The 12,967-nt window shown below is 39.5% G+C and overlaps 2 protein-coding genes across 5 annotated transcripts in view; both read right to left on the bottom strand.

Moving 5' to 3' along the window:
- The window catches only part of acaca (acetyl-CoA carboxylase alpha), a 28,730-nt gene extending 19,642 nt beyond the window's left edge, over positions 1 to 9,088 (bottom strand). For 3 of the 4 annotated variants that reach the window (XM_079565894.1, XM_079565896.1, XM_079565897.1), the window contains exons 1-24: positions 8,934 to 9,088; positions 7,660 to 7,912; positions 6,632 to 6,764; positions 6,409 to 6,547; positions 6,204 to 6,313; positions 6,039 to 6,120; positions 5,870 to 5,968; positions 5,683 to 5,789; positions 5,488 to 5,598; positions 5,202 to 5,411; positions 4,958 to 5,128; positions 3,937 to 4,098; positions 3,678 to 3,841; positions 3,403 to 3,553; positions 2,890 to 2,993; positions 2,587 to 2,814; positions 2,360 to 2,510; positions 2,024 to 2,158; positions 1,571 to 1,717; positions 1,286 to 1,474; positions 1,096 to 1,196; positions 930 to 1,018; positions 652 to 776; positions 392 to 505 (exon numbers count right to left, since the gene is read on the bottom strand). In XM_079565894.1, coding sequence (XP_079422020.1) covers positions 392 to 505; positions 652 to 776; positions 930 to 1,018; positions 1,096 to 1,196; positions 1,286 to 1,474; positions 1,571 to 1,717; positions 2,024 to 2,158; positions 2,360 to 2,510; positions 2,587 to 2,814; positions 2,890 to 2,993; positions 3,403 to 3,553; positions 3,678 to 3,841; positions 3,937 to 4,098; positions 4,958 to 5,128; positions 5,202 to 5,411; positions 5,488 to 5,598; positions 5,683 to 5,789; positions 5,870 to 5,968; positions 6,039 to 6,120; positions 6,204 to 6,313; positions 6,409 to 6,547; positions 6,632 to 6,764; positions 7,660 to 7,883 — 3,246 coding nt within the window. In that variant the 5' untranslated portion in view covers positions 7,884 to 7,912; positions 8,934 to 9,088. Of the gene's footprint in view, positions 1 to 391; positions 506 to 651; positions 777 to 929; positions 1,019 to 1,095; positions 1,197 to 1,285; positions 1,475 to 1,570; positions 1,718 to 2,023; positions 2,159 to 2,359; positions 2,511 to 2,586; positions 2,815 to 2,889; positions 2,994 to 3,402; positions 3,554 to 3,677; positions 3,842 to 3,936; positions 4,099 to 4,957; positions 5,129 to 5,201; positions 5,412 to 5,487; positions 5,599 to 5,682; positions 5,790 to 5,869; positions 5,969 to 6,038; positions 6,121 to 6,203; positions 6,314 to 6,408; positions 6,548 to 6,631; positions 6,765 to 7,659; positions 7,913 to 8,470; positions 8,634 to 8,933 lie in introns of those variants that run through there. The other variant, XM_079565895.1, reaches the window with a different exon arrangement.
- A 977-nt stretch (positions 9,089 to 10,065) lies between these two features.
- LOC306970219 (T-box transcription factor TBX2-A-like) lies at positions 10,066 to 12,439 on the bottom strand. Its single transcript, XM_079566098.1, has 7 exons — positions 12,194 to 12,439; positions 11,777 to 12,044; positions 11,534 to 11,680; positions 11,389 to 11,465; positions 11,155 to 11,309; positions 10,617 to 11,044; positions 10,066 to 10,326 (listed from the first exon to the last, which is right to left on the bottom strand). Exons 1-7 carry the CDS (start codon positions 12,400 to 12,402, stop codon positions 10,072 to 10,074), a joined length of 1,539 nt encoding a protein of 512 aa, XP_079422224.1. The 5' UTR covers positions 12,403 to 12,439; the 3' UTR covers positions 10,066 to 10,071.
- Between the last annotated feature and the right edge of the window lie 528 nt (positions 12,440 to 12,967).

The following is a 12,967-nucleotide window of genomic DNA, read 5'->3' as shown; positions in this document are numbered from 1 at the left end:
TCTTCAGTGAAACGGATCGGTGAGATAGATGGAGTTTGGCACAGGTCACCCCCCCATAAAATTTAGCTTGAGCCACCTACAGTTGGAAATTAAGATATATTTGCCAAAAATATTGTTGAATTGTTCATGGAAGCACAGATACTCTGTATTTTTTGTGATGATTTTTTTAATGTATCACAGTCCCATCCCAATTGACCTTTAACCGGAAGTGCTAATTTGACCTTTGCGTGTGCATGAGATTCATAGAATATGAAAGAATCAATATGAAGAACAAATATGCAAGTGGTCAGTGCTTAGTATTTTATGATATGCTGACACCTGGTGGTAAAGAACCCTTACAGCTCTTACAAAACTATTGCATGTGATGCTATTTACAAATTGAAAACTTTACCTGGCGAGCACGCAGTGCCACTTTGGCATTGGTAGTTTTGCTGAGCTGTGTAAGTTCAGTCAATATGGTCACCAGCTCATCTGTCAATGTGGGATCACGGCCACAAAGCTGGTCCTATAAACAGGGCAAGAAATACATTTTTAACTCAAGCAATATATCATAAAATATTATACACTATTCGACTTCAATTGTTTTTTTTAAATCACCAATTAATAAATAGGTTACTATAAGCAAACCGGGACACAGTGCCAGACACTTACGATGAGCATTGTGACCAGCAGGTTCTTTTTGGTGACTTGTGCATGAGAGAAGATGTAGTTGAGCACATTTGCCATATCACCTTTGTTCTCCTCTCTCAGGGCAAAAACACACTTGTCATAGTGCCCTGTTTGTGTCAAAATACAACCATTAGGAGTGCCATAACAATTTACTGAGCTACAGCTCCCTCAAGTGGTACAACAAAGGTAGTGCGCAAAGCCGACCAAACATCTAAGCATTAATTAACATTATTGTTAATTAATAAAGCATATTTCCTTACCACTTTGAAACTGTATCTCTACTTTTAAATATTGTCGGAGCAAATCCATCACCACTGCCTTCATGTGACCGCGGATTCCACTGCGATACCTGTTTGCACAACACACAAGAGGTCGACTTTAGAAATTGAGCATAACAACTGTATACGAACAGCTTATGACACCAACTTTTGAACCAGCTGGACAACACTTTGGGTGTTCATGAAGAAGACTTCTCTCTCTGATTTTTTGCTAAGAGTGGCGGCATGGCTGTCAAGAATATTTGCTATCTGAAATAAGTACAGATAAAAAAACAAACATTAATATCAATAGAAAATATAGTGTAATTGTTTTTCGATGCAAGAAAATGCCCATTCACCTGTTGACTGGGGAACTGGCAGAGCACAGATGTGATGTTGCTGGCATATTGAGCCATCTCCTTCTTGATAGACTTCTCCACAGCAGGAGGGATGCGTCCTGAGACACTGGTCATGATGTCCTGGAGCTCCAACAATGGCAAAGATGGATCACGCATTGTCTTCATCAGCCGCTCGACCCACTCCTTTAGCTAAGACAGAATATAATAATAAGAGTATCGCAAGTGTTAAATCCATTTATAAGCACTTGCAGCAAATACTTAGTTGTTGAGTGTGTAAAAGTCTACCTTAACACTGAAGAATGGCTCCGGAAGACAAAAGCCCTGCATTATGTGAACCAGATGATCCAGTGTGTTGTGAAAGACTCTGTGCAGTTTTTCTCCTCTTAATGCTGCAGCCTGAATCGAAGGCAAGGCCCCAGTGTACAGCTCAGCCTGAAAAAACATAGAAGCCATGAACATAAAGCGAGTTCAATTCAAGTTCAACAGTTTTTTAAGCATTAGTACATGAATTACAGGGCAATTCATCAGTAAAAATGCATGCTCTGTTGCCCAAGCTATGATAATTGCAGGCCTCAAGTTTTAACCTAATATTAGGAATAGGCCAATGACACAAATGTATTAGGCTTACACCCTCAAATAATTGTTTTACATAGGGTAAATAGTAGTTACATTGAAGTAAGAAGGTTGTTGCAATATGGAAATGTGAGGTCTGGCCCAACCTGTATGAACAAACTTTACCTGTTGAACTCTGCTTGGGTCATCCAGTTGCAGTTTGGAAATGACACAGCCTTGTTCCAGCGCTGCGCCAGCCCTTTTCACATAGTGAATACACCCAGACTCTGAAGCCGTGAGGGTCATCACCATCTTCATGACCTGCATTACAGAATATACAGTATATTAGTGTCACCACCAACCTCAAGTTACTGTATATCAAGTTGTCTACAATATTAGTAGAAAATTAATATTTATTTCATTATTTTGAGTTATATTGTTGCTATTTAACTTTCTTGCCATGTGTGGTTACACTTACACACTTGATACTGTACTACACAAATAGAATTAAGCCGTTGATACCTCTATTTCTGCATAGCACTGCCCAGAGAAAACATGGCCTCCATCTTCCACTGTGTATTGTATGAGTTTTCCAGCAGATGGAGATCGCAGCAGTGAAGGATCATTCTCTTTCTCGAAAACACAAGTCTTGTTTCCAATAGTAATTCGATACCTGTGGTCAAAATTATATTTAAAATGCATGTCATAAACAAGTTCGGATTCAACTTTGACAGTGGTTAATCTCACACCTGTCCACCTCCTCTTTCATGTAGGTGGTGTAGCTACTGCCATCATAGGACAGCAGCAGCCCCCCATCACTGAGCCTATGGACGTCCACCTCAGCGCAGGAGCTGTTCATGATGACCACATAGGAGTTTGGAGACTGGCGCGTCACTGTCAGGACATATTTAATGCCTTCATAGATCAACTCCACATCTACAGTGTTGAGCAGGGTGTGAGCAGGTAACACTTGACCCCTGATATGAATGATAAAATCATTATATTTTTTAAATTGAAAGTGAAAAAAAAAAAGTTTACTTTCGCAACTTTACCTTTCAAGTGAATGCAAAAAGTTGGACACACTGTTTCTTAAGTTTACATCGGCTACATGGAGAGCACCACTCACAATTCCCAGCATGGTGTCTGGTCGTTCAGCCTGCACCATAACAGAAGGTACAGGTAAACTTCTATCATTTTCAACAGTCTGATGAAAATATTTTACTACAGCCAAAAGTTTGCAAAAAAAAACAAAAAAACAAAAAAACAAATATATATATATATATATATATATATATATACACACAGTAAGAATTTCATACATTTTTGCATACATTTTTTTTAGTGCAACTGGAGGGGCAGAAATACATGACCTTTGAGTATTGATCAAAGATTACAGAACAAGCTCACGTTTAAAAAAAAAAAAAGTTGATGATTCATAAATGACATACTTGCTTTCCCACTTATGCCATGGCATCAAATTAAATTCAGATTTATTCATTTAAATAATGGCAAAAATCTGATTGTTTCATTACATTCAGGGTTTGACACTGTATGTATTTTAGTACCTGCATCTTCTCTGATATGAGCCGATCGAGCCAGCCCGTGTCAATGCTGTTTTGTTGAAAACTTTCAGTCTCCAGTAACTTGATGAGGTATTCTACTGTTGTCCTGAAGTCTCCTCTGATGGACAACTCCTTTAGGGCCACCACCATGTTACTGGAACAAAAACAGATTTTGGCAAACACAACATATACAAATGAATCTTAAACATCCCTCAAACAGCAAGGAAAATAAAAACCATTGAACTTTTTGTTTATGTTTTTAAAGCTGAGATACTAACGAGATGGCCTCTTCACGATTCTCGCCCCAGGAGAAACAGTGTCCAAACTGGGAGTCTGCAAACTCATGTAGTCCACCAGCCGCAGCCACACTGAAGTAACCCCACACGTTTTTGTTACTGCGGAAATTTAGCTCCTGAACTGTCCCAGAGCTCGGCTTAAATCCCTGTAGGATGATAAGTAAATATAACTTGTAAACACAGAAGGAGCTCTCTTTCTATTTAAAAAATATACAGACTTATTTTGATGAGCAGGGATTACCTCATCTGGGTTTTCACTGGTGATGCGTGCAGCGATGACATGTCCTCGCGGTGAAGGTGCAGTGGACAGACCTTCGAAGTCGATAAAACAGTCTCCCCATGGATGAACTCCATACAGCATCCGAATGTCTTTGATCCGCTGAAGGGGAATACCCATAGCAATCTGAAGGCGAGAGGGTATGGAAATGAATAGGAAATTTGATAGGACAATGCACTTTTTTAGATTAGTTACACAAGCACACCTTAAACAAGTCATACGTACTTTTTGACTGACACATTTTACTTCTGCATGATGCAAGTAATGTAATATCCATTTAATTAATTAGTTTAATTACATGACCAGCTGTTGATATAACTCAGAATGTACAGGAGCTGGCCATTGACTCCTTTGAAAATCAGAAATGAATGTATATAATTGAACATTATGTAGACAAAATCTGACTGGTTTGATATTACACTAACTTATAATTAAGTGCAGAATTATGACACAATCCCAACCTCTATAGTCGGGAGCAACATCTGAGCACTTTTCACTGAACACATTGTTCTCGGCACTCGACACAAATTCTCTAATCTTATCTTGTTCTGGGCATAACATATTCCAAACCAGAGATCATTACCGCAGAAATCTTGCTCACAAACCCATTATTTCTTTCGCAACGACTGGTCATTGCTGTTTTTCAAAGAGTAAAGTCAAGCTAATCATCGCAAGCTTCACTCGGTCATGGGTCATTATTATGCAAACAGATGCAGCCAGTGGCCATGCCTTAGAATTGGCTTCATTGTCAAATAATATCCTGCATGATAATTATAATCAGTAAATGTTAGTCTGATAAAGTATGCTTCGATTTACGTAGGTCTAATTTCTGAGTCATTACAAATTTTCACCCAAAAAGGACGCATCCCGCGGTTACTCCAATTAACCGAGGTATACCCTGCTGATGGGGCCCTATGATGCTTTGCAGTAAAAGCGCTGAAGAGCATAAACTTCTGTTACTCAGTGTGTTGTGTAAGACACCGACCTGCAGTTGAGCTGCAGGCAGATTCACATCAGCCACCATCTCTGTACAGGGATGTTCCACTTGCAGCCGAGGGTTAAGCTCCAGGAAGTAAAAGCTGCCATCCTGACTGTAGAGGTACTCAACAGTCCCTGCACTCACATATCCCACCATTTTGGCCAGCTTTACTGCACACTACAAAATAAAAGCAAGTTTAATATTGAATATGCATAATGAGCACACAGAATAAAAGTCTTTGAATGTCTACCTTTTCCATATCTTCAAATATATCGGAGGTTGCAATAGTAGCTGGAGCTTCTTCTATAATTTTTTGGTGCCGCCGCTGCACTGAACAGTCTCTGCCAAACAGGGAAATTGCATTGCCATATTGATCTGCAAGGATCTGAACCTCCAAATGCCGTGCATGCTTAGCGAGCTGCATGACAAATATAGGTGATCCAGGAACTTCTGCTTGCACCTAGAAAATTAATAGAAGTAGTGGGTAAATATTCAAACTAAACATAACATATTATACACTATGCGGCATCGCTAACTTGTCTGAAGAGGTTAGAGAAATCATCCGCTTGGTTGACTTTACGAATGCCTTTTCCTCCACCTCCCTCTGAAGCCTTGATCATCACAGGGTAGCCAATTTTCTCTGCAGCCTGCCAATGAAGAATCAGTCTAATTATTCTTAAGCTATTTGATAATACACAGAAATATTACACATCGTTTTATGCAAATCCCACCTTGAGGCCATCCTCTACATCCAGAATGCAGCCAAATTCATATAGGTCATGCGGGACATTTATGATCTTTTTCTTTTGGCACTCCTCTGTCCACTCTACAGTAAGACCTTCAAATTAAATAAGAGTAATTGTGTTAGTCTGGACATGTCAACAACAATACACTAGTGTAACAGGGACAATGGCACACCTGTCCCACTCCAGGGCAGGGTTGGGATACCAGCAGTCTGGGCCACTATGGAAGAAGCTATTTTATCACCCAGAGCCCACATTGCTTGACTTGGTGGACCTGGAAAAGATAAAAGTGTGATCTTTCTGTGTAAGCCATGACACAAACAATCTACACATATTTTATTTACCCATGAAGGCAATTCCATTTTTAGAAAGCAACTCAGGAAGTTTGGGATTTTCTGAGGCATGCCCCCAGCCAGCCCATACAGCCTGTAATGGAAAGGCAAGTCTTAACAATGAACACAAACCTATGTATTCTTGCACACAAATAATTGACCATAAAGTTGCTGTACCTGAACAGGTATCCGCTTTGCAATGTCCAGAATTAGTTCAACGTTGGCATAGTTATTGTTGTTAGTTCCTCCAGGCACAGGAACATAATGATCGGCCATTTTGATATACTCTGCATATGATAAAAAGATATACTCAATAAATAAAACCATACATAATTATACAGCTTTAGTAAATGGCCAATTACAGCTTGGTCAACATATTCACCTGCATTAGCTTTCAGGTCCTCTGGAGTCACCATTACCACAAAACGGATAGCTCTTTCATTACGAAACATTTCGTAGGCCCAGCGACGAATTGACCTCATGCACTTGACAGCTGCAATTCCATTGTTAGCAATAAGCACCTAAGACAACATTTTTACATACATTAATGTGAATACTTGAAGACTTCAAGACAATTATGTGCCTTTAATGGGTTAATAATGCACCTTCTCAATAACTTTGTTGCCTCCGAATCGTGTGACAAATTCAGCAGGAGATGCAACAGTGAAGTCCCTTTGTAGATCAATGCGTCTGCGATCTCTGCCCTGTTTTACCAGGTGTAGGCCTGACATGCTGGGCCTGTTTTCAGAAATACAAAACAACAACAACAACAACAAAAACGCTCAATTAATCATAATAGTTAAGTTACATTAGCAGTAGTACAGTTAGTACATATTAGAAAATACAATATAAATCATTATCTTTAACTAATGTGATGAAGCTTTGGTTATTCTCATATCTTTAAATTCATTTTACAATTACATACTACATTTTACTTCTAAACTCTCAAGTTTGGGCATGTGGGAGCACTTTGAATCACCTCTATTGAGAAACCACAAGGGGGAGTGGATAAACAGTGCTCTAGTGAGTGGGATGAAGGCGTGTCAATGAATGGGCTTGCAAGGCTGGCTGGGCATGATGGTCTGATACTGACATCACTTTAGGGGCTTCCAAGCCTATACAGACCCCGTGCTTCAAATTGCTAATGATCTATCTGCTATACAGCAGACGTCTGTCAAGAATTTCCAGTTTCTGTTGGTGTTATGTCCCCAGTCATAGGAACTCTTGTTGCACAACCTTTTAAGCCAAAGTGAGCAGGGGTACATTTAGTATGCCGACACATGCTTGTCCCCACAATGAGCCCAATAAAAAACGTGACACTTCCAAATAATGTATCCAGTATGGTTAAACTTTCATGTTTCTTTATATAAAAGCATACACCACTGCAAATTTACACTTGCTATGTACTACTTCCACTTTTTACTACAACTATTTTTAATCCCATCATGGGATGCCCTCATTAAAAATAAAGAACAACAAAAGAAAAATAATTACAGACATAAAATACTGTACATAAATGTGCACATCTGAAGATAATACCTACCAGTATGATGCATGAGATTTGCATGCATTATTTATACACCACAACATTATGATGTCTGTAAAATGGAGTAATACAATACATATGCCATACCTTAGATTGTGTAGATCAACTTGGTCAAAGCCCATTTCATAAGTGCTGTCCGAGCTCGCAGACGATGGTGAAAGGGAGCGTGCATCTTTGTCTTCCAGCCGCATGTCAGCCTTCCCTTGAATCTCATCTTCAGAATTTTCCTCCGACACTGACCCCACAAGGAAATGGGAGTGCAATGTGGCCACCGCAGGGTTCTTCTTGGCAGCTTCGTCCTGCTGTGCCATGGCTGGACGCCACGAGCAGGCTCCAATAACTAAAACAATAATATAAATAATGAAAGTATGTATTAATGGGGGGAATCTGACCAGTGGTGCATGCAGTGATGCAAAAGAGTCCAAATATCAGGGTACAATGACATGAGATTTGGAGATAGTGTGGGTATTTGATCTGGATAGTGCAACAGTTGGTTACATATTTATCTTAATGGGACACAAAATATTGCATCATTATAGACCTCCAGGTGGAGGACACTGTATAAAAAAAGGAGATTCAACTTGTATAGGCCTATCACATTAAATGAAATCACTGAAATGAACAGTGCATAACTACAATGGCTACACAACTGTCACTATTATTTTCTTTTTTATATATACGATACCTAGCTAAATTTCAAATAGCTAAATCAGTTAATGCACATGTCTCAATGAATAAGACAACAACTTTACCTAAATAAAGCAAAGCATATGTGCAATAAAATATAGACTATGGGGTGCCTGTGACAAGAAGAGACAACGACACTGATGCTGTGGCGACACTCTCTTGCATGATCATTCAATACCATAGGAAAATTCAAAAGAAAGCAGAATATTACATGTCTCTTGAATATTCCTGTAATGTCCCTGTCGTTGCTGAAACCATATATTAGCAACTCGTGCTGTCAAAGGACGTCCCAGGCGAGGCACACCTTATCTGCTGGTGGGACCAGAAAAACAAGCCTAGCACTGCAGCATGATAAACTGCAAAAGTGAACTAATAAAACAGAGCACTGCTGAGAGTACAACCTATAAGTTGACTGCAGTAAAGTCTAATATCACAATGTATCAATTGTTTTATTGAAGGTTACCCTGATACTAGCTAGCTCAACCGGAGAGTAGCACAGATAAGCCTCATGCAGATTAGAATACTACTAGCTGTTAGCCATGTTACAATTTTAGAAATGGCTAATATCTTAACCCCACAGTCCTAACAGATACATAATATGTTCTGTCAGAGAGATCCCTACATCAGCTCTGTGAGTTACCACACAGCATCTTCAGATGACATGTGTAACTTACCGGTGGAGATGAACCGACAAGTAATCCTGAAAAGATATTTCACAGATCAATAACATGAACTGGTATCAACGATGAGCCAAAAGTACATCATGATGCGGTCGGTCACATAAATTGAGGAGACGCTAAAACAGCAGAGAGTGGTGTGATGTGATGATGCAGGCTGGGTTACTGCTGGTCATTGGCCCCTGACCCGAGCTTCCGCTAAAGCAGAACCAATCGATTTGCGCTAGCCCATGCATTTGCCAAATTAGCTTTACCAAAGCTAAAATATACACATATATGTATAGTCAGTTATTGAATAACCTATGCAACAATTAAACACTTCAAAAGGCTAATTTAAACAATGTTGCTTTCATAGATAAAATGTATGACGTCAAGCTTTCTCCAAAGACAACCAATCAGAGTTTAGTGTCGCTGTTGGGCCGCGCCCGGATTGGTTGGACAAAAGTCGGGGACGCGGAAGTGGCAACCATTGCATGAAACGCAACCATTGAACTGGAAGAGCATCATGAATACATTTGTGATTGTAAGGATTCCTGTGTTTTCGTTTGGATTTTTGTTGAAACGTGTTAAGAAGACACTGCAAACTTAGGCTATATAAGCCTTCTTCTGAGATGTGCACGTTTCAGCATTTATTTATGTTTTGCCATGGTTTTCGCAGTAAATGAAGAATATAATGTTAAAAAATATATTTACAAATAACACTCAGAAATGCGTCCACAAATGTATCCAGTAGGTGGCGCCATTTTACCAGTAGCCCAACGATTGCTCTGTTCTACCCATAGACTGAAGATCGTCTACAATATAAACATAAAAACATAATTTGCAACTTTTGTATATGTAATTATTTGGTAACATGCAATTATTCATGGCATGGTTTCAATATGTTGCTGCTAGTTAATGTGAAAAAATAAATAAGAAGAAAGAGATTTATCAAGTCAATTCAATTACATCATCTTTATATAATTTGTGACAAAAAGAAAATCAATGTTCTGCTCACATGTTTCTTGTAAAAAAGAAAAAAAGGGCATTAGGAGAGCACCCACAGCAAGGCCATATCCAACATTTACATATACAAAATTCAAAGCCACTGTGTCATTTTCAGGCTGGACCACACATGTGGCATCTTCTGGCTGCATCAGGATTTGGGGTGGAAAAATAACAAAGTGCTGTCTGACTTATGTGGATGTGAACTAGGATGTCTTTTGTCTCTCTGTGGGATTGGACTGGAGGCAACAGATGCAGGGATATGATAAGGTCTTGGCCTCATCCAGGAGCGAGAGCTGTGGAGGGAGAGGTGTGCTGGTCGAGTGGAGGTCACAGAAGAGGTTGGAGCCAGAGGTGATGAAGACATAAAGCAACGAGGGTATGAATATAGTTCCCTAACAGATCCCTAAGAAAAAAAGAGAGTGAAAAAAAGTGTTTTTTTGACACTGTCTTTTACAACGTGTACACAATTGTAGGTTGTATCTTTTATTTCTTTCCATACTTGACTAGCTACAGCAAATTAACAGTTGTCATTTTGAAATTTACTAAGTACCAATTCGGATTCCTAAAGCCATTTAAAGAAGTTTATTTTAAATTTGCGCCCCACCTTTATTTGTTGTAATAACAATAACACACATGTAAAAGTAAAGCATTCAATTGAATTATTGAATTAACATTTGCCTCTTGAATACATACCTGGGATTGCAAAAGATGACATGGCATAGGACTCATGTATGAAGATGGATGAATTGTGCTGTAGCAAGCAAGACTTCTGTCATCATTCCCAGGTGTCAGAGATGAAACCATGTGGTCCATAATAGGTGTAGGAAAACTCAACGGACTCACAGTTACTTGTCCAGGATGAAACGATGCTGGTGACCCCAGCGTGAGCAACGAATGTCTGTGCGTGTCAGATAAAGTCAACATTTGAAGCCATGGTGACTTGGTTGATGAGGGGATAGTTTGAAGTGTAAATGTATTCCTTTCTTCTGGGTGTTTTTTTGAATCCATGATTGCATTTGAGTGTGTGCCATCTGATTTTGCATCATCTTTGCCAGCATTATCTCTATGACTCCACAGAGAAATGTCCATATTCCCTGAATAGGAGTCAGGATTGTTTTCCTCTGTCGAAACAAGACAAACTATATATTACATACACTGTGTCATATATAGCATTAATTACACTGCTCAAATACAGTATCGCATTTTATACTTAATTAATAGAGACTTTTACCTGGTTGAGACAGCGATATCAGGGGACTGCTAACCACTTCCAGGGGGGAGTTAAGTGGGTCATTTGCAGACATTTGTTCAGATGAGTCATCCGAATCACTGTAGTTCTGTGCAACTGGATTAGAGTCATCCTCTTGGGACAAAAAAGATGTATTCCTGCGGATTGAAGTAAGAATTCAGAGGTATTGGCATTTCAAACACTAGTGCTTTTTTTTATAATGACCAAATACCATACCTTTTTTCTCTTCTACCATTTCCCGTGTCTCTAAATCCCTTGGCAAATGGGTTGTTGTCTATTTTGAGTTGTGTGATCTAATGATGAATGAAAAATATAGGTTAAATATGTTGCATTTTGACCCAGAAGTTAAGATTAATCTTACCATATCATTTTGATAAGCTGTGACAGCAATAAACTCATTTTCAGGGAAAACATATGTTCGAAAATTGCAGTAAGGAAGCTTCATGATGCTGTTGGTTCTTACAATGTGGAACCGGGGCTGATATTTGTGCATTGAATTGAGAATTGTCTACAAAAAATGAGTAGATGAGTAAATTGTTAAATTAAACAAGGCGATGCCTAATATGCCTAACAGACTGCAAATAAAAGCATAATTTGAACTTACATATCCGTGTTTGTCCGAGGTGTTGTTAGTGAGCTTGAGTTTATGAAAGGCCACGGGTTTGGACATCCAATGTTCTCCTTTGGACGGACTGTCCGGGTGAATGTACATCCGTTTGGGCATCTCGGGGTCAGCTTTCCCCGTTACAGTCCATTGGGAGTTAATAAACTTATAACGGGAGTCATCCACGGAAACTATGTCCATGAGCAAGATGTACTTTGCTGTCTTATCCAGACCATTTACGCGCACTTTGAGAGGAGGAAACATTCTCCTATAATCCATATAAGACAAACAATTAAAATCATATTAAGTAAAACTAATGATTTGTATTGAACAAAGTATTATTTAGAATGTGTTATCTAGACCTACAGTATAATCTATTTGGTAATGTAATTGTGCGTAATGTTAGATTGGACTTACCTTCCCGATTTTGTAATGACCATCTCGGTTCCAATTTTATGAAATTCTTTCCATAAATTCTTTGCCTCCAGTGTGATTTTCAGATCGTCCCTCGGTTCTTCCTGTAGAGCGTCTTCTTGAGCGCGTCTCAAAACAGTGTTTCTCATAGGATCTGCAGGGCTGAGGTTTAGCAGTGATTCGGGGAGGTCTGGGAAGTTGAGCGCATGCATAAGAGGTGGATGAGCTGTGCGCGCGACGCTTGGGGTCAAAAACGCGCCAGGTGTGGCTGCCCGAAATGGATGGAAAGCCATAGCAATCTCAGGAGTTTAAAGTCTCTCATTAAAGCGTTCACATGTTTTCCTCAGCAAAAAACAGCATGACTTTTGTCTCTTCTTTCTGCGACATTTTAAAAGTTTTCCAAAGCTGCCGCATGCAAATGTCCTTACCACAGGGTTCTTTAAAAAAAAAAATCTGGAAGAACAGTTGCCAATGCGAGTGCTAGCAACCCGTTACGGAGGTTACACTCCCATTCAGTAATTTCCTTTAGTGGCACGGCATGGTCACATCCGGACACAAGACTAAACGGAGCTCTGAAGGCGGATTTATGAGTGAGGTGAGGACAGTGCGCTAGAGGTCAGCAAGGTTATCATATTACAATTAACAAGCTATTCGTCCTCCTGCGTACGCGAACTACAGGCATTTGTCGAATCTATTGCCCATCCCAACATTTGGTCTTCACTGCATCACACTTCTCTGAAATATGCTACGCTTAAAACCTAGATTCCCACGAGAATC

Source organism: Gobius niger (assembly GCF_951799975.1).
Source record: "Gobius niger genome assembly, chromosome: 11".
Taxonomy (NCBI): domain Eukaryota; kingdom Metazoa; phylum Chordata; class Actinopteri; order Gobiiformes; family Gobiidae; genus Gobius; species Gobius niger.
Note: the sequence above shows the minus strand (reverse complement) of the source record. Positions and strands in the feature narration are given on the sequence as shown.

Bases quoted from the DNA above. Each gene is read 5' to 3' on its own strand.
- LOC306970219 (XM_079566098.1), bottom strand. From the start codon at position 12,402: ATGCATGCGCTCAACTTCCCAGACCTCCCCGAATCACTGCTAAACCTC. The intron at 11,045-11,154 runs GTAAAAGTCTCT...TTGTTTCGACAG, and splicing joins GATATCGCTGTCTCAACCAG to AGGAAAACAATCCTGACTCC. The intron at 10,327-10,616 runs GTATGTATTCAA...TTTTTTTCTTAG, and splicing joins GTCATCTTTTGCAATCCCAG to GGATCTGTTAGGGAACTATA.